The sequence below is a fragment of the Capra hircus genome, chromosome 16 (assembly GCF_001704415.2).
Source record: "Capra hircus breed San Clemente chromosome 16, ASM170441v1, whole genome shotgun sequence".
Classification (NCBI taxonomy): Eukaryota; Metazoa; Chordata; class Mammalia; order Artiodactyla; family Bovidae; genus Capra; species Capra hircus.
Genome location: NC_030823.1, coordinates 1,494,683 through 1,513,816, shown reverse-complemented (window position 1 = coordinate 1,513,816; position 19,134 = coordinate 1,494,683). Strand labels below are relative to the sequence as shown.

The window sequence follows — 19,134 nt, the reverse complement described above, 5'->3', positions numbered from 1 at the left end:
AGATCTAGGATCTTCTTAAATCAGTCTCACTGGTCTGGGCTGAGTCATGTGTACTTTCCTGAACCAACGGAGCTGGGGTGAGTGGGGGGGCAGCCCATCCAACCCACATGAACAGTCAGTGGCAAAAAGCTAGACATCAAAAGGAAGCTCCAGGGGCTATTGACAGAAGAAAGGAGGCTGGATATGGGACAAGCAAAAATAACAGACATTTATTTCAGTCCTCGGTAACTTATTATTTTCTTATAGGTACTGTGTGAATTTACCAAGATGCTATAACAAATTACCTCAAACTGGCTGGCTTAAAACAAAAAAGAATTTATTTTCTCACAGTTCTGGATTCCGGAAGACTGAAATTGAAGCGTTAGGGCCACACTCCCTCTGCAGGCTCGGGGGGAGAGCTCCTCCTGCGCCTCTCCTGGGTTCTGGTGGCTGCCGCCATCCCTGGCTCTGTGCTGGCTTCCCGCCAGCCTCGGCCTCTGTGGCCGCATTGCCTCCTGCTCTCTGTCTGTCTCACGTCTCCTCCTGCTTCTCTCCTATAAGGACATGTGTCATTGAATTTAGGGCCCACCCCGAATAATCCGGGATAATCTCCTCATCTCCAGATCCTTATCTTAATTACATCCAAGTAAGGTCACATTCATGGGCTCCAGGGATTTGACAGGGACAGTTTCTGGGGAGCTGTTTTTCAGCCTACCGCTGGAACCACGCCAGAAGCACAATAACATTCAAGTGACTGACTTAAGCTCTCAAAATATATGAGAGAATCAGAATCACTTCTAAATATCTCTGATGTATTTTATCCACATGCTTTGTTGCTTTTAAAGAGATAAAATTTACTGTAAGGGAAAAACAAACAACTAAATTTCTGCCTTAACTGCAAAGCAGGTAAGGTTTTCATTCCAACATATCTCTCCTGCTTTCTTCCGGGTAATTGTTGAACCAATACCTATTTTTATTTGAGTTTTCTACTCTTTCTGAATTGTCTTTAGTTTCTTTGCTAAAGAAAGTTTCTTTGCTTAGCAGTATCAATCCTGATCATAATTAATAAACAAGAACTAGAATATAAAGAGTCATTGGAGAGAATACACCGCAGTTAGACAGTGTTTTCAAACCGGATTTCTTATTCCAAACGAGTGAAAAACATTCAAAATCTCAACCACTTGCTCTTTTTTTTGGTCTAGGTAAATGTTCCAAGGAACCCCAGGCTAGATTAGAGATAAACAAGACAAAAATCTTTTGAAGAAATCCTCAGGAGCCCCTGCTCCTCCAAGAAGACAGTGGTGTAATACATGTTTTCAAAAACATGTCATACTGTTCCCTATTTCCACCCACCCTCAGCCCAAGAAGCCGCACTTACCGGTTGCTCAGGTTGGACAGGGAGCGCTCTGGTTGCTGGTATTTTCCCTGGAGGCATCTTGGCAGCGGTCCTGGTGGTTCAGATCCTCTGATGTCATAGGGGTGGGCAGGTGGCTCTGGTGGATGGGCCTTAACAGGTGTTTCACAAGGTTGGGAGTGGGGGACCAGTGAGGAGTCTGACCCCTTGCCGCTCCCAGACCCCTCAATTCAGGAGCTGCGAAGGGGCACGCCTCTTCACCTGTGCTTCTCAGAGGCAGCTCTCCTTTACTGTCAAATGCCGCTTTCATCACTAAGAACATGTAGGATCTGAAAAGGGAGAAAAGAGTTGGGCATTATGGGATTTTGTTCCTTTTTGCTTCTGGAGAATGGGCCTCAACTGGCACCAAGAATCAGCCTGTATGTTGGCAGAGTGAATTTCCAGTGTTGGAGGTAGAATCATGCAATGGAAAGAGTTCTGGCCTGGACACTGGGCAGAGCCTTGCTCAGTGACATGAAATTTCCCTTCACTTCTTTGCTCTTCTGCTTCCTATATTTAAGTCAAGAGGCTAGGATGACATGTTCTTTGAGGCATCTTGTGGCTTCAGTATCTACCAGATGTATACACATTACACCTAGGTTGAGCCTTTAGGATTCCTGAGAAGGCTCACTGGTTGTTCTTTTTTCCAGAAAGCTCTCCCCACATACACCCGGATGTTGCTGGTGGTTATATTTATCTGGCCCCTAAATAGGGTCCAAAAGTACAAGATTGTGGTTAGAGTTAAGAGCCATTTCTACTTAGGATAGTAACAGTCATTCATCAAATATCAATTGTGTGTCCCAGGTAGGTGCTGGGGCTGTAAAGATGAATCAAATGGAGCCCCTGCTCTGAAGGAGACAGATAAGTAAACCAAGGGTTGCGTTATAGTGTGGTAAGCTCCACCGTACGTATGCTCAGTCATGCCCAACTCTTTGTGACCCGATGGACTGTAACCTGCCAGACTCGTCTGTCCGTGGAATTCTCCAGGCAAGAATACTGGAATGGGTTGCCATTTCCTTCTCCAGATAAGCTCCACTACAGGGTCATTAACAAAGTTACATGGCACGTAGAGGATACACAGATAAATCTGCCTGGAAGAATGGCTTTCTGGAGTAGGTGACACACGGGTTGGTACCAAAGGGATGAGTAGGAATCACCTGGGTAGGACAGGCATCATGTCCCTTAGAATGCTTACAGCAAACTTGCTTATTCAACAGATACTTGCCAACTGCCAAGCGGCACACTGCTTCCTCTAAAGACAGGTATCTAATTCTTCCCTTGGGTCTGACACACGGATTAGGACAGTGTTTACCTAATGGGAGCCTCAGGGGCAGGTCCCGAGTAAGCTGGGAAAGCTGACAGGAGCCCAGCTGTGATGCAGACCACAGACAGCAGGACTGTCAGTTCAGTCGCTCAGGCACCGTCCAGCTCTTTGCAACCCCTTGGACCGCAGAGCTGCGGGTTCCAGCAATACCATTTTGATACTAGTACTGAATGCTTGCGATCTTTGTTCCGTACCTGGAACACATTCCCTCCTTCCCTCCTTTCTCTCTCTTTCTCTTTCCTTCCCTTTTCTGCACTAATTAGGCATGTAAAGCTGTTGCTTTCTGAGAGCATCTGAAGGTCTCTGTCTGATTCTTCCTTAGTCATGGCAGGCTTCTTAGAGGAAGTACTCAGAAAGACAGGTAAGTAAGGACTAGCTTGACTCATGAGGTTGACATTCTAGCCAGAAGGGGCCCCTCGCTACTCACAGCCGTGCCAGCCTTCCCTGCATCTGACCTTTGTTCCCCTGCTAACCTCCCGCCGAGCAGAACCAGGTCTGAGCACTTCCCCCTTTCGGGTCAGAGGCTGGACGTGTCCCTGCGGTTCAGGATTCCCGTCTCTGTCCGCCAGGCGGGTGCCCCCCGCGCCGGGAGTCGGGGCTCGGGGGCCGGCGGGCCGCGGCGGACCTCGCCGGCCGGGAGCGGCCCTCGGGGCGGCGCGGGGCCCCGCCCTCCGCTCGCCGGGCGGCGGCCGCGTGCGGGCCGGGAGCCGGGCGGCAGCGCCCTCGCCCTCGCCTGGCGCCCCGCGCCCTCCGGGGAGCGTCCTCCGGCTCGCGCGCTCTCCCGCTCGGCCCCGCCGGCCGCCCGGCCGCGGCGAGCAGACGGGCCCGAGCCCTCGGCGCTGCCCGCGGGCCGCCGGCGCGAGCGGGGCGGCGGAGCCCCTCCGCGCTAATTGCCCGTCATTAAGTTCAGGAGACGGCGGGAGCGGAGCGCCGGCTCCGGGGGCGGCGCGCGTCTGCGGCCGGGCTCGCTCGGCCCCGCCGGGGTTAAGCCTTCCGCTCCCTGCCGCCCGGCTGGCGGCCAGCTGCCTCCAGCGAGAGGCCGGAGCCCCGGGCCAGGGAGCCGGGCGGACCGCCTGGACCCGCGCCCCCGTCGCCGCCTCGAGGAGGAGCAGGAGTGGGGGGCTCGCCGTAGCGCCCCCCGCCCGCCTCCCAGCCCGACGCCCCGGTGCGCAGAGAGCCGGAGGGGCTGCGGGACTCCGAGATGGCCGATGAGATTGACTGGCTGGACTTGCCCGGCCGGTGGACCTACGGAGTTGACCGCGGTGGGAGAGTCTTCTTCATCAAGTATGTGAGCCCCCGTCATTTTCTCTCCCCCTCTCTCCTTTCCAAGTTGTCCAACTTGAAAGGCAGCGGGGCTGGGGACCCGCCGGAGAGGCCGGGTCGGGGGCGCGGTGGCTGGAGCAACCCGCATGACTAATAAGTTGATCGCTGTGCCTGTTTGAATGTGGCTCCCGCCTTTCCCCAGCGGGTCAAGGTCCAGCAGAGGCTCAGCACTCCCTGCCCTGGAGAGGCAGGCCAGGTGCTGGCTTTGCCCTCTCCCCTGGCTGCCGGCAGAACGGGGTCCCCGAGGAGAACGGCTGGACCTGGTGCCCAGCGCGCAGGTCTTCCCTTCCAGCACTGGTGACTGACAGGGCCCACGGAGGGTCCTTTCTTCCTTGTGCCCACCCCAACCTTTCCTACAGGAAGACGTGGGCTAGGTGCCAACATCCCAGGAGACCCTCTCCTGCCGCCCTGCAGTCTGCCCCCCGGGCTCTCAGGGCTGCCCAGATGGCAGCCCCTCCCCTCCAGCACCTTTACAGGGCTGTGGTCAGGGGGAAGAACGCACCCGCAATACACCTGGCATTCTTTAGAGAGGGAGGCTCTGCTGCTCTCCCTAATATATTAGCACTGTTATATTAATTTCATCAACCAAAATGGCTCTGGCTTAATCTCATTATAACAGAGTGACTCTGCGGACGCTGTTTTGGCCTGCTTCTCCTACAGGTATCTTTTGCCAGGATAGAAATCTCCTGATAATAGAGCAAGCCTAGAAGCACAGCATTTGAACTGTTACCCACCCATGATGGGTTTTCCCTTGCTCAAGATAGCCGCTCACAGAACATTAGAGCTGAAAGGAAGCTTGGATGCAACCCCCTCCTGTTTCAGATGGGAGGCGAGGGAGCTCTGCAGAGATGGAGAGTACTTGGCTGAGATGAAACCACTTGTTAATCAGAGCTCCCACCAAGCCCAGAGCGCAGTGCCTTCCTTGTGTTCCAAAGTGCCTTTGCAGGAGTGCAGGCAGCCAGTGGTTTTCTTGTTGGTGTTACTGTTTCCACGTTTGCATAGGCTTTTCTTCTGTAGTTATGACTATGATCAAAGTTGATGTTATAATTATACTATCTTAGACATTAACTCCACTGAGGTTCTTGACCCTGGGTCAGATTCTGAAATAACAGAACTTCTCCAGTATTAAAACAAGAGTCCCTTTGGTCAGTGGTATGAGACTTTAGAATCCATAAGAATCACCCAAGGAAATTAGTTTAAAAGGCCAGTTCCTGAGCCCTGCCTCCAAGGATTCTGTCTGAGTCAGAGGATCTAGGGTGGCCTCGGAATCTGCATTTCCACAAGCTCCTCAGGGATTCTGATAAAGTGGTTAATTTGGCTTTTCCCATCTTTCTTCTCAGTTTCTTACTTGCCTCCCAGCCTCTTTTTGTTGTTCTATCCATAGACATTTATCGAATATCCTCTATTTGTCTGCTGCAGTGTTGGGCACTGAGATTAAAAAAAACCAATAAGACACACAGGTTTTTCTTTAAAGGTGGTAGAAAGAAAACGCAAACAAATACTTATGAAATAATCAGATACATTCCAGAGGTAATTGCATGATGTTATAGGAACACAAGGAAGATAGAGCTAACGGTCTGAAGACTTGAGGGAGGGCTTCCTGGAGGAGGAGACATTTCACTTCGTTCTGGAGGAAACAGACTAGAGTGAAAGGGGCCCTCAGGCAGAGGCCTGCGGGTTGGAGGGCGCCTATGGCTGCTGGAGCCCAGGTTGTCGTAAACACTCTGAGGGGCTCAGGAGAGATGGGATGGGCCAGCTGGGTGCCGCAGAAGCCGTGGCAAAACAGGTAGCGGAGGGCCGCTCCAGAGGGGCCTGTGTGTTAGGCTCAGGGGTTTGAACATGATCCTGTAGGTGACAGGAAACCAAATGTGATTTCAAACAGAGGAGGGACGTAGTTAGACGGGTGCTGTGGAAGGATCTCTCTGGCAGTTGCAGAGATGGTGATCTGGGGGCTGAGTGGGGCGGCATGGGAGACACTGGAGGTGTGGAGGGCAGGTGGGAGGCAGTCACCAAAGTCTGCGCTGTGCTCAGTCGTGTCAGACTCTCTATGACCCCATGGACTGGAGCCCGCCAGGCTCCTCTGTCCGTGGGATTTTCTAAGCAAGAGTACTGGAGTACAGTACTCCTCCAGGGGATCTTCCTGACCCAGGGATTGAGCCCACGTCTCTTTGTCTCCTGCGTTGCCAGGCGGGCTCTTTACCACTGAGCCACCTGGAAGCCCCACCAAAGTCCAGGAGAGTCCAGGAGACTTGAATTAAAGACTTTTCTCCCTAAAGGGCGGGGAGAATCTTTAGGCATAGAATTGAGAGTTTCCATTTACTTCCTGAATGTTGAGGAATGAGGGGAGAGAAGGGGAAGAGCCCCAGATAATTCTGAGCTAAAAAACAATGTATTTATTTATTTTTGGCTGCAGTGGGTCTTCACTGCTGTGTGCCAGCTTTCCCCAGTTGCGGTGAGGGGCTACTATCTGCTGCGTTGCACGGGCTTCTCACTGGGGGCTTCTCTTGTTGGGGAGCACAGTTCTAGAGCTCGGACTTCAGTAACTGTGGGGCTTGGGCTTAGCTGCCCCTCGGCATGTGGGATCTTCTTGGATGAGGGATCAGGCTTGGGTCCCCTACACTGGCAGGCTGGTTCTCAACCATTGGACCACCAGGGAAATGCTAAATCTTAGAATTTTTAACTTGAATTTGATAGAAATCAGGAGTATGGGAAGAGGAACAGATTTTAGGGAAGGTACAAGTTTAGCTAGGAAGTCCTGAGTTTGAGGTTCCCACGGGACAGTCAGAAAGTGCTGCCTAGAGGCAGCTAGGTGTACAGGTTACAGGTGGAAGAGAGGGGCCCGGGACTGGAGAGGCATCACGCACAGCTGGGACCACCCAGGAGTGTGTCAGGGAGAAGGTGGGAGGGTCTCTGACAGCACCACACTTGAGGAGAGGCCAGGTGGAGACCCAGCGTGGAGGTGGGCAGCCCCAGGGTCGGAGTAGCATGGCCCTGGATGGCGAGGGAGAGGGATGCTACGTAGGAAGTGATGTCAGCTGTGGAAAAGCCACACGCAGTTAAGACTGGAGAGCGTTTACTGGATTGAGGAACTGGGGCGTCTGTAATGACCTCTAGGAAAGTGGCTTCAGGGGAGGGCTGGGGACAGGAACCAGGCTGCAGAGGTTGGTGAATGGCAGGCCAGAAAATGGGGACTGTTAGAAGGAACTCGTTTCTAACCGGGTTGTCTGGTCAGGAAGAAGAGGAGCTTAAGAAGGGAGCTGGGAGGGGAGGCAGCTTCGAGAGAGAGGCAGAGGGTTCAGCGGAAGACACAGACAGGAATGAGGCTGAAGTGATGGATGTGAGGGGGAGGGAGACGTTGAATGTAAAGCCTGCCATGCTCAATAGAGTAAGGGTCTAGAAAAGATGGGGAATGATGTGGATTGCGACCCACGAGGACCCTTCTTCAATGGGAGAGGGCCACCTTTTGTCCAATGTAGAGACAGGTACTATAGTTCAGTTCAGGCGCTCAGTCGTGTCCGACTCTGCGACCCCATGAATCGCAGCACGCCAGGCCTCCCTGTCCATCACCAACTCCTGGAGTCCACCCAAACCCATGTCCATTGAGTCAGTGATGCCATCCAACCATCTTATTCTTTGTTGTCCCCTTCTCCTTCTGCCCTCAATCCCTCCCAGCATCAGGGTCTTTTCCAACGAGTCAACTCTCACATGAGGTGGCCAAAGTATTGGAGTTTCAGCTTCAACATCAGTCCCTCCAATAAATACCCAGGACTGATCTCCTTTAGGATGGACTGGTTGGATCTCCTTGCAGTCCAAGGGACTCTCAAGAGTCTTCTCCAACACCACAGTTCAAAAGCATCAATTCTTCAGTGCTCAGCTTTCTTCACAGTCCAACTCTCACATCCATACATGGCCACTGGAAAAACCATAGTCTTGACCAGATTGACATTTGTTGACAAAGTAATGTCTCTGCTTTTGAATATGCTGTCTAGGTTGGTCATAACTTTCCTTCCAAGTAGTAAGCATCTTTTAATATCTGCAGTCACCATCTGCAATGATATTGGAGCCCAGAAAAATAAAGTCTGTCACTGTTAACACTGTTTCCCCATCTATTTGCCATGAAGTGATGGGACCGGATGCCATAATCTTCGTTTTCTGAATGTTGAGCTTTAAGCCAACTTTTTCACTCTCCTCTTTCACTTTCATCAAGAGGCTCTTTAGTTCTTCACTTTCTGCCATAAGGGTGGTGTCATCTGCATATCTGAGGTTATTGATATTTCTCCCTGCAATCTTGATTCCAGCTTGTGCTTCTTCCAGCCCAAAGTTTCTCATGATGTACTCTGCATGTAAGTTAAATAAGTAGGGTGACAATATACACCCTTGACGCACTCCTTATAGGGTGTGAGGACATACCTATAAGTGTTGTGGGGAGGTTGCTCCTGCCTCATGGTTTCTATTTCTGTTGAGTTGAGGGATGATATTATCCATTGAGAGTGGTGGAGAGGGATGGGAGGAAGGCGGGCCTGGGACTTCCCAGCAACCTGGGACCTGAGGTTGGTGGGAAGGCCTTGGAAACACTCAGCAAGGGTCAGCGGATTGGGGTCCCTGAAGAAGATTCCAGCTGGTGGGTTTGCAATGAGCGCGGTCCTTCTGGTTCCGCAGTTTCCCCACCGGCCCAGGGGCAGGGTGGGAGCAACCTGTGGCTGCACTGTTCTTGCCGGAGCTGACGGGGCGGGGGAGGACGTGGGAGAGGGTGTGGGGAGTGCTGGGTGTGCCCCTCCGTGACCCTGCGACCATCTGAGGGGTGGAGACACGTGCGTTCCAGGGAGCTGATCACGTGAGAGCCGGAAGGGGCGAGGGCTGGAGGTCTCGGGGCCGCAGGAGAGGGGAAGGGCTGAGTGTCCCTGGCTCTTCTCCCTCGCCCCCTGCCCCAGGACCAGAGCCCAGACCACAGGCCATCTCCCGTGGTGTGCATGGCTCCAGGTCCTGTGACTTGGAATCCCAGGCACCTAGGCTCTTCCTGCAGCCGGTGTTAAAGAAACTCAGAGGAAACGTAGTAGAGTCGAGGGAAAGGAGTCCACACGAAGACTTGGACACGAGTGTTCCAAGCAGCTTTGTTTGTAATGGCCCAACCTGGAAACACCCCCGGTGTTCATCAGCAGCGGCGGGGACGGGGCGGGGGACACCTGCATGCCCCGCAGTGGGATGAGCTACTGCCATGGGCCAGCGCGCGGGAGAGACAAGAAGGAGAGAAGGCAGGCAGAGAAGGCTTGTTTGTGTGATTCCATGTGTGACACCCTGGGAACTCTAGAAAGCGCCAGTGAATCTATGGTAACAGGAAACGTACCAGTGGCTGCTGGGGGTGGGGGGACAGTGAGAACCAGTGGGTGGGAGACGGGAATTACAGAGAGGATCTGGGGGCTCACATCTTGATTCCGGGGGGGTTTCACAGGTGTACACACGTGTCACAACATTCCATTGTACACTGGAACTATGTGTAGTTTATTGTATCTTTAGTAGAAATTTAGTGGCACTTTCTTAGTGCATTGCATTATATTATATCATTATATTATGTATTAAGGTATTCATTACTGAGTGGAGTCCTATTCTGGGCTCTGAGACCCCTAGCCTAAAGCCTGGGAGATAGGGTGGTCCGGGGGTCCTGTCCTGCGCATACCTCGGTCTCAGGAAATATCAGTGTCCTTGGTTGTCAGGGAGCTGAGAAAGGTCGGTGGACTCACCTGCCGTGGCATCTAGAGACCAGAGGATCCACACGGGGAGCCTGCCTTGCTGGGGATGAGGTGCTCGAAAGAGCTTGGGTAACCAGGGGGCACATCTAGGCCTGGATCCTGGCTCCATCACTCACTGATTGTGACTTTGGGGGCATTACTTAGCCTCGCAGAACCTCGGATGTGTAATCTGCAAAGTTCCCGAGGTGCGGGAACATTGTGGATGGCGGGGTCCAGCACTGCAGACGCTCGAGGACTGCCGATCCACGCAGCCTCCTCCTCGCCTATCCATCAGAAGCTGCCGGCGAAGAGCCTTCTGTGCACCTCCCGTGCGGCTTCACTCGTCACCTCGAATGCCGCCTCTTTTGTGAAGCCGTCATGCTGTTCCCCTCCCCTAACCCCGTGCAGGGAGTGCTCCCCGCTCTGACTTGCAGTGCTCTCTCTCATAGTCAGGAGTGTAGCTCCCATCACATCATATTCCAGATATCTTTTTACATGTCTGGCTCCCAAGTGGGTTATGCAAAAGCAGTGCACCCTCTGAGGTCAGGGATCTGGGATTCTTCACCTCTGCACCCTCAGAGTCTGCTCAGTAAATGCTCTGCGCGTGTGCGTAAGCAAAGGCAGCCTGGTGTCTGGGGTTGGATGGTCGGTACTGATGTGACGGTGGTGATGGGTGTCCTGCTCAGGGAAGCCTCTTTGACCTCTGACATGTTCGTTTTGGTCTTCTCTAGTGATGAGGAGAAATCAACCTGCTGGGTGCATCCTGGAACAGCATCACCCATCCAGAGTGGACACTCTTCCTGTCCAGGTAAGGAGCTCGTCCATCGCTGCCTTTGCAGGCCATGAGGAGGGGAAGCCCTGAGGTGGCTGTGGGAACCCGCTACCCTGACTTTGCTTCTGAATTTTTCCTTTCTCTTCGAATGGACTCAGCTAAGCATTGACCCACCACTGGGCAGATGAGGGCAGGAGGGTTGATGCTCACCTTGAGGTCTTTTCAAGCTTCCAATCCTGTGCTCAGTGACTGGGACTGACCTCTGAGGGCGAAGAGCTTGCTTATCCCTCTTATTCCTCTGCCCAGTTGGAAAACCCCCTCCACCCTGAGAGTGCCCTCCCAGGCTAGCGGGAAAGATGGGCCCCATCCGAGCCAAGATGGTTTCATTCTAAATTGAAGAGGTGGAGATACCAAGAGTCATAAGGCCTGGGGTGTTTCAAGTGAACAGCCCACCACCTTCTTCAGGATGCTACCGTGGACCATAGCGGAGGGGCAGGAGCGACAATGTTGGACCCCCCCCCGCCCCCCGCCACCCCCACCCCCAGCCACTCGCTGGCCTCCCAGCCGTTCACCTGGCCACACAGAGTCCCAGGCATTCTTAGGGCACAGGGGCACTGCTGGATGTGCGGGTCAAGGTGCTAACTTGCCCAGAGCCTGCTTTCTTTTCATTTCGGAACTGGACTCATTTTGGTTCTAGAGCCGAAAAGGACTTCAGGGGTCATGGAGTCTGACTCCTTCATTTTGAAGTAGGGAAATGGGAGAGCAGAGGAAAGGGCCTGGCTCACGGCCACTTAGCTAACGAGCAAAGATGCATCGGAGTTAAATGCACAGGTCCTAGAGACAGAGGGACCTGAGCTCAAATCCTGGCTTGAGTTTTTATTAGTGTGACTTTGAGCGAGTGGCTGGGTCTTCTGGGACTTAGCTTCTTTGTCTGTAAAATGGGGATAGGATTATGAACCTCAGAAGGTTGTAGCACCGATTACGCAAGAGAGTCACATCAACAGAGGTGACTGCTGTTGTTTTCGTCGCCATTGTATTTTCAACTTGAAGCGAAGCCTCAGGACCCCAAGGCTGCGGCTGTCTTCTTCTGGATTGGTGTTGCCACCTTCCACATTTCGGCTGTTTTCAGTTAGAGTCCGTTCATCTTACCATGGCCCTAGGTAAAGCTAGGGGATGAATACAAGTCTGTGAGCCAGTCCTGTCATTTTTGGTTGCAGCCAACTGGTTGTCCAAGGTTGGGAAGGGGTTAAGATGCCCCTGAAGCTTGCTGGAAGGGCAGCTGCCTTAGTGGGCACTCCGCCTGGACAGGAATATAAGCACTCTTGGTGTTGCCTGGGCAGAGAGGGCAGTGTGCAGGGAAGTTGCTGGAAAAGGCAGGGGACATAATCCACGCTGGCCTCTTTCCCAGGCACATCACAGTGGCAGGATTATTTATGATTCTGACCCAGTGGGGATCCTTCTACACAGGGAGGCTGCCAACCCACGCCCTTCTGAATGGGAGCATCCTCGCACAGGGCCAGAGGGGAACAAGTAGCGTTTATGGGGCAACACAGAGGAAAGAATGTGAGCTTTGCAGATAGGCGACCAGACTCCTGTCCTGGCCCAGACGCTTCCTGTGTGACCTTTGGCAAGTCGATGGAGCTCTCTGGGCCTCAGTTTCCTCATCTGTACAAATGCTCGGGCTGATGCCTGTTGTGTAGTGTTGCTGTGCAGACTGAATATGCTCGTAGGGGTAAACCATGTACCTTAGAGGAGAGAGGCTCTCACTAAGCAGTGGCTGGTGGTGTGATTTCTGTGGACCACGTCCTGAGAGGGAGGTGGGCTGCCCCGCTGCACTGAAGCATCAGCATCTCCATCAGCAGCAGCCATGGAAATACAGAGCCTTGATACCCGGCAGTGAGTGAAGAGTAGCTGAGGCCAGCACTCTGTCCAGCCCAGGCCCCACTGTCCAGCAGCTTGTGTCTGAGGGCAGCTGGGAACAGGGCAGGAGAAGTGCAGGCCAGCACTGAGTAGCCTGTTTATAAAACCTCTCACCCAGGCAGGTGTTTGAGTGCTGAGAGAATCTGCGCCCGTTTCCTAATGTGTCAGCCACAGGGCTCTGGCAGCGGTGCCCGGCCTGCCTCCACCTCATGCTGGATTCCCTCGGGCTCCCGGAAAGCTCGTCCTCCTGTGCCGCAGTTGGCGGCGGCCTCTTTGAGAGGCAGGACTCGGCCAGGGTGGCTGTTTGGGGGCGCGGCAGAGCCAGAGGCTCCCGGAGCGCCCTGTGGAGCAGGAGGCGCAGAGCCTCCGGAGCTGTGCAGCAGGGGCTGCGCCCGCCTGGAGGGCGGCCTAGACGCCTTGCAGCCAAGGTCAGCTTCCTGAGCTACTCAGTCCTCTTTCATTTTGCAAGTCAGTGCTTCTCCATTCTAAGCATTTCCATGGATAAATTGTTTTCAGAGGTGCTGTTTAAAAAAAAAAAAAAGCCTCATTTTTTCGGGGACTGATTTCCCAGGTCTGTGGTGTCTTGTTCAGAAGCAGAGCTAATGACAGTGGCCTGGGATTTGAAGACTTGCGCATGCGTACCAAGTCGCTTCTGCTGTGTCCAGCTCCTTGCGACCCCATAGACTGTAGCCTGCCACCCGCCCAGCTCCTCCGCCCATGGGGTTTCCCAGGCAAGAATGCTGGAGTGGGTTGCCGTTTCTCCTCCAGGGGGTCTTCCCGACCCAGCGATTGAACCTGCGTCTCTTGCATCGGCAGGCGGGTTCTTTACCACCAGCACCATCTGGGAAGCTCTTGGAGACCTGAGTCCTGGTCTTAAGTGCTAATTATCCGTGAGATCTGGGGCCAGTGACTCGCAGTGGCTCCAGCTTCTGCTCCTGTGATATAAGCAGGGCTGATCCTGAGGACCTTCCAGGGCGGTCGTCTGGCCATTCACTGCTACGTCCCTGGGGGCTGGCACAGGGCCTGGCACAGAACAGAGGCTCAGTAAGTGTTTGTTGAAAGAATGAAGGAAGCCTGCAAAGCAGTGATCTATTTTGTCGCTTCACTGCTCACAATGGGGGGCATCTCCTCTACAGCCAACTCTCTTGCTGTTTGCTGGAAGCACAGACTGATAGAATGGACAGAAAAGGGTGAGACTGTTGGTTTGACCACTGCTGGCTTATCTGTGAATTGCCCCTGTTCTCCGAATCTCCATCCCTCCTGAGTGCAGATTGGGCTTGTGGAAGAGAGGGTGATTTTGTGACTTTGCTTCCTCACAGGTTTGCCCAAGGGCTGGGAGATGGATTCTACCCAGGAAGGAGCTGTGTATTTCATCAAGTGAGTAAGATGGAGTTTCTTTCCAGTCTTGCTGTTCTACTTTTGTCCTTGTACCTGATACTTCCTTGGGCGGGGAGACAGTTAAACGGTCTTCCTGGAGGCCTTGCTGGGATCTGTGAATGGCCAGGAGATGTCACGGGTTCCAAGTTAAAGATAAAGCTCAGGGTGTGTGTGTGAAGCCCTGCAGATAAAGCCCAGGGTGTGTGTGTGAAGCCCTGCACATAAAGCCCAGGGTGTGTGTGTGAAGCCTTGCAGATAAAGCCCAGGGTGTGTGCGTGCGTGCGTGTGTGTGTGTGTGTGTGTGTGTGTGTGCACGTGCATGTGTGTTGGCCCAGGAGAGCTCGCGTCAGTCACAGGAAGTTCTCTGGGGTGGTGGGGTGGGGCTGGGTGGCGTGAGAGAAACTGTTCTAGACGCTTGGGTCAAAGGCTTAGAGGAAGGAGACGGGGGCCCTCTGTCATCCTGGGGGTGGCAGGCGTGTGTCTGGTACTCTGTGTCCCCTCAGGGGTGGTCAGGGCCCTCTGTCGGCTGGGTGGCTCGTGTTCTTGGGTGCAGCAGGCAGCCCTGGGGGCCAGGGTGCCCGCGTCTGCCCCGCTGAATGCCTCCCCCTCTGCCTTGACCTGGATCCCTCTGCTTCCCCGCTGGCCTGGCTACCGGCTTCACTCTCAGGCTGAAGCGGGTGGGCTCGGGCCGGCAGGGCTGGGCCTGGCTGCAAACAGCTGGGGCTCAGGCACCAGCAGAGGGAGCCGCCGCCCAGCCTGCAAGGAGAGCCTTTTTCTCATCTCCTTTCCTCTCTCCCTACTTTCTCACCTTCCTTGTCTGTGCTGTGAGAGGTCCTGTTTCCATCTCCCGCCTCAAGACCAGCCAGCACTTGCATCAGTTTGCCTGTTAACCGTATTCCCCTCCAGGCTCGTCTGTCCATGAGACGACGGGCAAGAATATTGGAGTGGGTAGCCATTCTTAAACAAAAGCAGTAGGGAAAAAATGGACAACTGATCTGTTTCAGAAGTTGTTCTGATATGATGGCTCTCATAGCCTGAGCTTTTCCTGAAATTGAACTCCTTGCTTCCGTTAATACTTACTCCTTTTTTTTCCTCCTTGATGCCAGCACCTTAGCATTCCCTTACGCATACCTGGTTCTTGAAGTCATTTACGAAACACTTTCACATGCATTAAAAACTGTTTTTGACTGTGGGCTCTTAGTTCATGCGGGCTCTTCGTTCCCTGACCAGGAATGGAACTCATGCCCCCTGCAGTGAACGTGCAAAGTGGTAACCCCTGGACGGCCAGGGAAGCCCGGCACTTCTGCGTGTATTACCTCGTCGGCCTTTGAAAGCGCCCCCCTTTCCGTGGTCCAGGCCGGCCCCTCCCGGCCCTCAGCTTCCGCAGCTGGGCAGCTGCACTGATTCTCGTTTTCCCTCCATCAGGCCAAACTACTTTCTGCCTCAGGATCCTTGCACTTGCTGTTCACTCTGCCTGGGCACACTTTCCTCCTCTTTTTGTGCATCTGGTTTCTACTCAACATTTGGCTCAGGTGACATGTTCTCAGCAGGGCTCTCCTCGTGGCCTTGTCTGCAGCTCCCTCCTGTTCCTCCTTAGCCCCCTTACTTTTCTTTACCTGCACTACTGGAAAGCTTCTTGTTCACATGTTTGCTCTGCTATTTTCTGGCTGGTGTCCCCCACTGCCGCATCAGCCCCGAGAGCAGATTTTGGCTACTTTGTGTTCCACTCTGTCCTGGATCTTTTCTGGCACTTGATAGGAACGCGGTCTTTGGTGAAATGAATGAAACATGTTGGGAGAGAGAGGCATGATTAACTCCTGCTCTGGCCACCAGCGCAGAGCGTCTCCTGAGCGCCTCCTTCAGCGTGTTCAGTCCTGAGCTCTTGGCCTTCCCACCACCAGCATGTTCCATCTCTGTCGGAAGTGCCACCAGCACAGAACGCTCGGGCCCCTCCTCCAGAGGTCCTGTCAATTTCCTCTTAAAGATCCCTCAGCGCCGCCGCTTCTCAGCATCCCTGTGGCCACCACCCAGGTTTGTGCCCACCTGGACTCTCACTCTTACCTGGAATCATTCTAGCAGCTTCCAGTTCATCTTTCTGCCTCCAAGCCATCCTGCTGCCAGAGTACTTTGCTCTACTGTGCGAACTGGGTCATGTCATTCTCCATTAGAAACCTTTCCTGCTTCCCATCAGTTATAGGATACAATCGAAATTCCTTACTCAGGCACTTGAAAGGGCTTTGTAATCTGGCTCCTGCCCCTTTTGCAGCCTCTCCCACACCCCATTTTGCCAGACTATCTCTTCTGTTTCCCTCGAGGCACACCTCCCTTCCACGCCCCCAACCTTTCTGAGTGTAATCCCTCCTCTAACGTGGCTTGCGTTCACCTGTAAATACTTCCTTTTCCTTCAAGACTCTGCTCGCGATATCACGTCTTCAGGAGAGCACGCCTGTATTGTAATTGTTGGTACAGGTGTCGTTTCCTGTAGATCAGTGGTTCACAAACTCGAGCGTGCAACGGAATCACCTGGAGCGCGTGTCGGAACAGACTGCTTGGCCCAGCCGTAGAGTCTCTCATTCAGAGTCTGCGTTTCTAACAGGCTCCCAGGTTATACTGCTGCTCCGGGGGGCCGCACTTGGAAAACTACTGATCTGGGCTGGAAGCTCACCAAGGGCAGAGGTAGCATGATGTGGCCATGAAGTCTGGAGACAGGGGCAGTGTCATTTCACCACGTTTTGTGATGGAATGTCAGCTACCCTTCTGTTACGCATCTGTGGCATTCCCAGACTCGGTGGCCGCTCGGAACACCAGGAACGGCTGTGGCCACTCTGAGAGCTGGGTGCTTTACTACATTTACAGCTCATTCAGTCCCCCAACAGCTTTATGAGGGAGGTTCTGCCATTTCTAACTGTTTGTGAAAGTAAGAGAAAGGCAAACCAGAGCTTAGTAAATGACTTGTTCAATGCCTGAGGCTTGTAGAAAGCAAAGCCGGGATTCAGCCCCACGTCTGCCTGATTTCAGAGTCTGGCCTCTTAGCGTCCTGCCGCAGCTGTCTCCAGCATCCTCTGTGCCTCTCCTGGACAAGGGAGGCATCAATAAGCCCAGACTGCATGAGTGAGTGACTGAGTGAGTGAGTGACTCTGGCCTGCTCTTCTTATCTTCACACAGTCCCCTGCATAATCAGCTCCCTGCAAAGGCTTATGACATTGGGTTGGTGGGTGAGTTAGAGACTGAGGACTCCAGACATGAATCAGTTCAGTTCAGTTACTCAGTCGTGTCCAACTCTTTGCGACCCCATGAATCGCAGCACACCAGGCCTCCTTGTCCATCACCAACTCCCAGAGTTTACTCAAACTCATGTCCACTGAGTCGGTGATGCCATCCAGCCATCTCATCCTCTGTCATCTGCTTCTCCTCCTGCCCCCAATCCCTCCCAGCATCAGTGTCTTTTCCAATGAGTCAACTCTTCGCATGAGGTGGCCAAAGTACTGGAGTTTCAGCTTCAACATCAGTCCTTCCAATGAACACCCAGGACTGATCTCCTTTAGAATGGACTGGTTGGATCTCCTTGCAGTCCAAGGGACTCTCAAGAGTCTTCTCCAACACCACAGTTCAAAACCATCAATTCTTTGGTGCTCAGCTTTCTTCACAGTCCAACTCTCACATCCATACGTGACCACAGGAAAAACCATAGCCTTGACTAGATGGGCTTTTGTTGACAAAGTAATGTCTCTGCTTTTTAATATGCTATCTAGGTTGGTCATAACTTTCCTTCCAAGGAGTAAGCGTCTTTTAATTTCATGGCTCCAGTCACCATCTGCAGTGATTGTGGAGCCCCCCAAAATAAAGTCTGACACTCTTTCCACTGTTTCCCCATCTAATTCCCATGAAGTGATGGGACCAGATTTCATGATCTTAGTTTTCTGAATGTTGAGCTTTCAGCCAGCCTTTTCACTCTCCTCGTTCACTTTCATCAAGAGGCTCTTTAACTCCTCTTCACTTTCTGCCATCAGGGTGGTGTCATCTGCATATCTGAGGTTATTGATATTTCTCCCGGCAATCTTGATTCCAGGTTGTGCTTCCTCCAGCCCAGCGTTTCTCATGATGTACCCTGCATATAAGTTAAATAAGCAGGGTGACAATATACAGCCTTGACGTACTCCTTTTCCTATTTGGAACCAGTTTGTTGTTCCATGTCCAGTTCTAACTGTTGCTTCCTGACCTGCATACAGGTTTCTCAAGAGGCAGGTCAGGTGGTCTGGTATTCCCATCTCTTTCAGAATTTTCCACAGTTTATTGTGATCCACACAGTCAAAGGCTTTGGCATAGTCAATAAAGCAGAAATAGATGTTTTTCTGGAACTCTTGTTTTTTCAATCATTCAGCGGATGCTGGCAATTTGATCTCTGGTTCCTCTGCCTTTCCAACAGGTAATAATAAAAGTCAGATATACATATAACTTTGGAATCTGGGCTTCATTTTTTTCTTCTCCTTTTAGTGTGGTTGAGTCAAATTAATACTGATATTTGGCCAGCATCAGATAAATCTGATAATTGTGTTCAATAGATCCTTCCCTTCATGGTGCTTGGGAGGTCATTCTTTGGTATCACACAACTGATGGCATTGCTCAAACGTGTGTGCAGTTTTAAAGTGTCGTTGAACAGAAAGCGTATGCAGGGAGAAGAGAAAAAGCACAGGGTAAAATGTGGGTGAACCCATTGCAAGCCTGTGCGCATGTACGCATGAACCCACTGGAGGGCACCAAAGCACGCATGACCGGCCCACTGAGGCCTTGAAAGGGCTGGCTCCCTGCAGAGGGTGGGTCCTCCCTGAGCTGACAGGGGCATCCTGACTGTCCTCTGCCACCCTTCCACCACTACGGACCTGGTGGAGTCCTCTGATGCTTGGAGATCTGGCCAGGTAACACTCATCCCTGATTTTCTCTGACCCCTGACTCCTTCCTGCTAAGGCAGCTGTCTGTAGAGCTTGTCAGTTCAGTCTCCAAGACGCGTCTCTCTTTGGTTGGCAAAGAGGGCGGTAGGACAGAGGTCCTTTCTGCGGAGACACGCCCCCATCACCCTCGCTCCCAGCCTGGGCCCTGCTGCCCCTCCCCCACCAGGACGCTGCCCTGTGACCGTGCCAGCTTGCACGGGCACCTCCGCCCCTCAGGGAGCCCCACCCAGCTGCTGTCATGTCCTTGTTCTGGCCTGGATGCTTCCTCCAAGATGGGGCCAGGACGGGCTCTCTGCACCTGTGCCTCTGGTTCTGTCAGGGTGGGCTCAGTGCCGTGCCAGGGGCTGCAGGGGTGGGGTGGGGGCAGGCAC

The 19,134-nt window shown here is 53.1% G+C and overlaps 1 protein-coding gene and 1 long non-coding RNA gene across 6 annotated transcripts in view; one reads left to right on the top strand and one right to left on the bottom strand.

The window, feature by feature from the left end:
* LOC102191067 lies at positions 226-4,117 on the bottom strand. 3 transcript variants are annotated; one of them, XR_001919265.1, is made up of 3 exons: positions 3,946-4,117; positions 1,358-1,662; positions 226-533 (listed from the first exon to the last, which is right to left on the bottom strand). It is a non-coding gene; the product is annotated as an uncharacterized LOC102191067 (long non-coding RNA). The 3 variants fall into 3 exon arrangements; XR_310593.3 differs by lacking the exon at positions 3,946-4,117 and adding an exon at positions 3,152-3,336; XR_001919266.1 differs by lacking the exon at positions 3,946-4,117 and adding an exon at positions 3,170-3,336.
* Positions 3,625-19,134, top strand: part of PLEKHA6 (pleckstrin homology domain containing A6) — a 143,570-nt gene continuing 128,060 nt past the window's right edge. For 2 of the 3 annotated variants that reach the window (XM_018060008.1, XM_018060007.1), the window contains exons 1-3: positions 3,625-3,980; positions 10,477-10,553; positions 13,757-13,814. In XM_018060008.1, coding sequence (XP_017915497.1) covers positions 3,898-3,980; positions 10,477-10,553; positions 13,757-13,814 — 218 coding nt within the window. In that variant the 5' untranslated portion in view covers positions 3,625-3,897. The remainder of the gene's footprint in view (positions 3,981-10,476; positions 10,554-13,756; positions 13,815-19,134) is intronic. The other variant, XM_018060009.1, reaches the window with a different exon arrangement.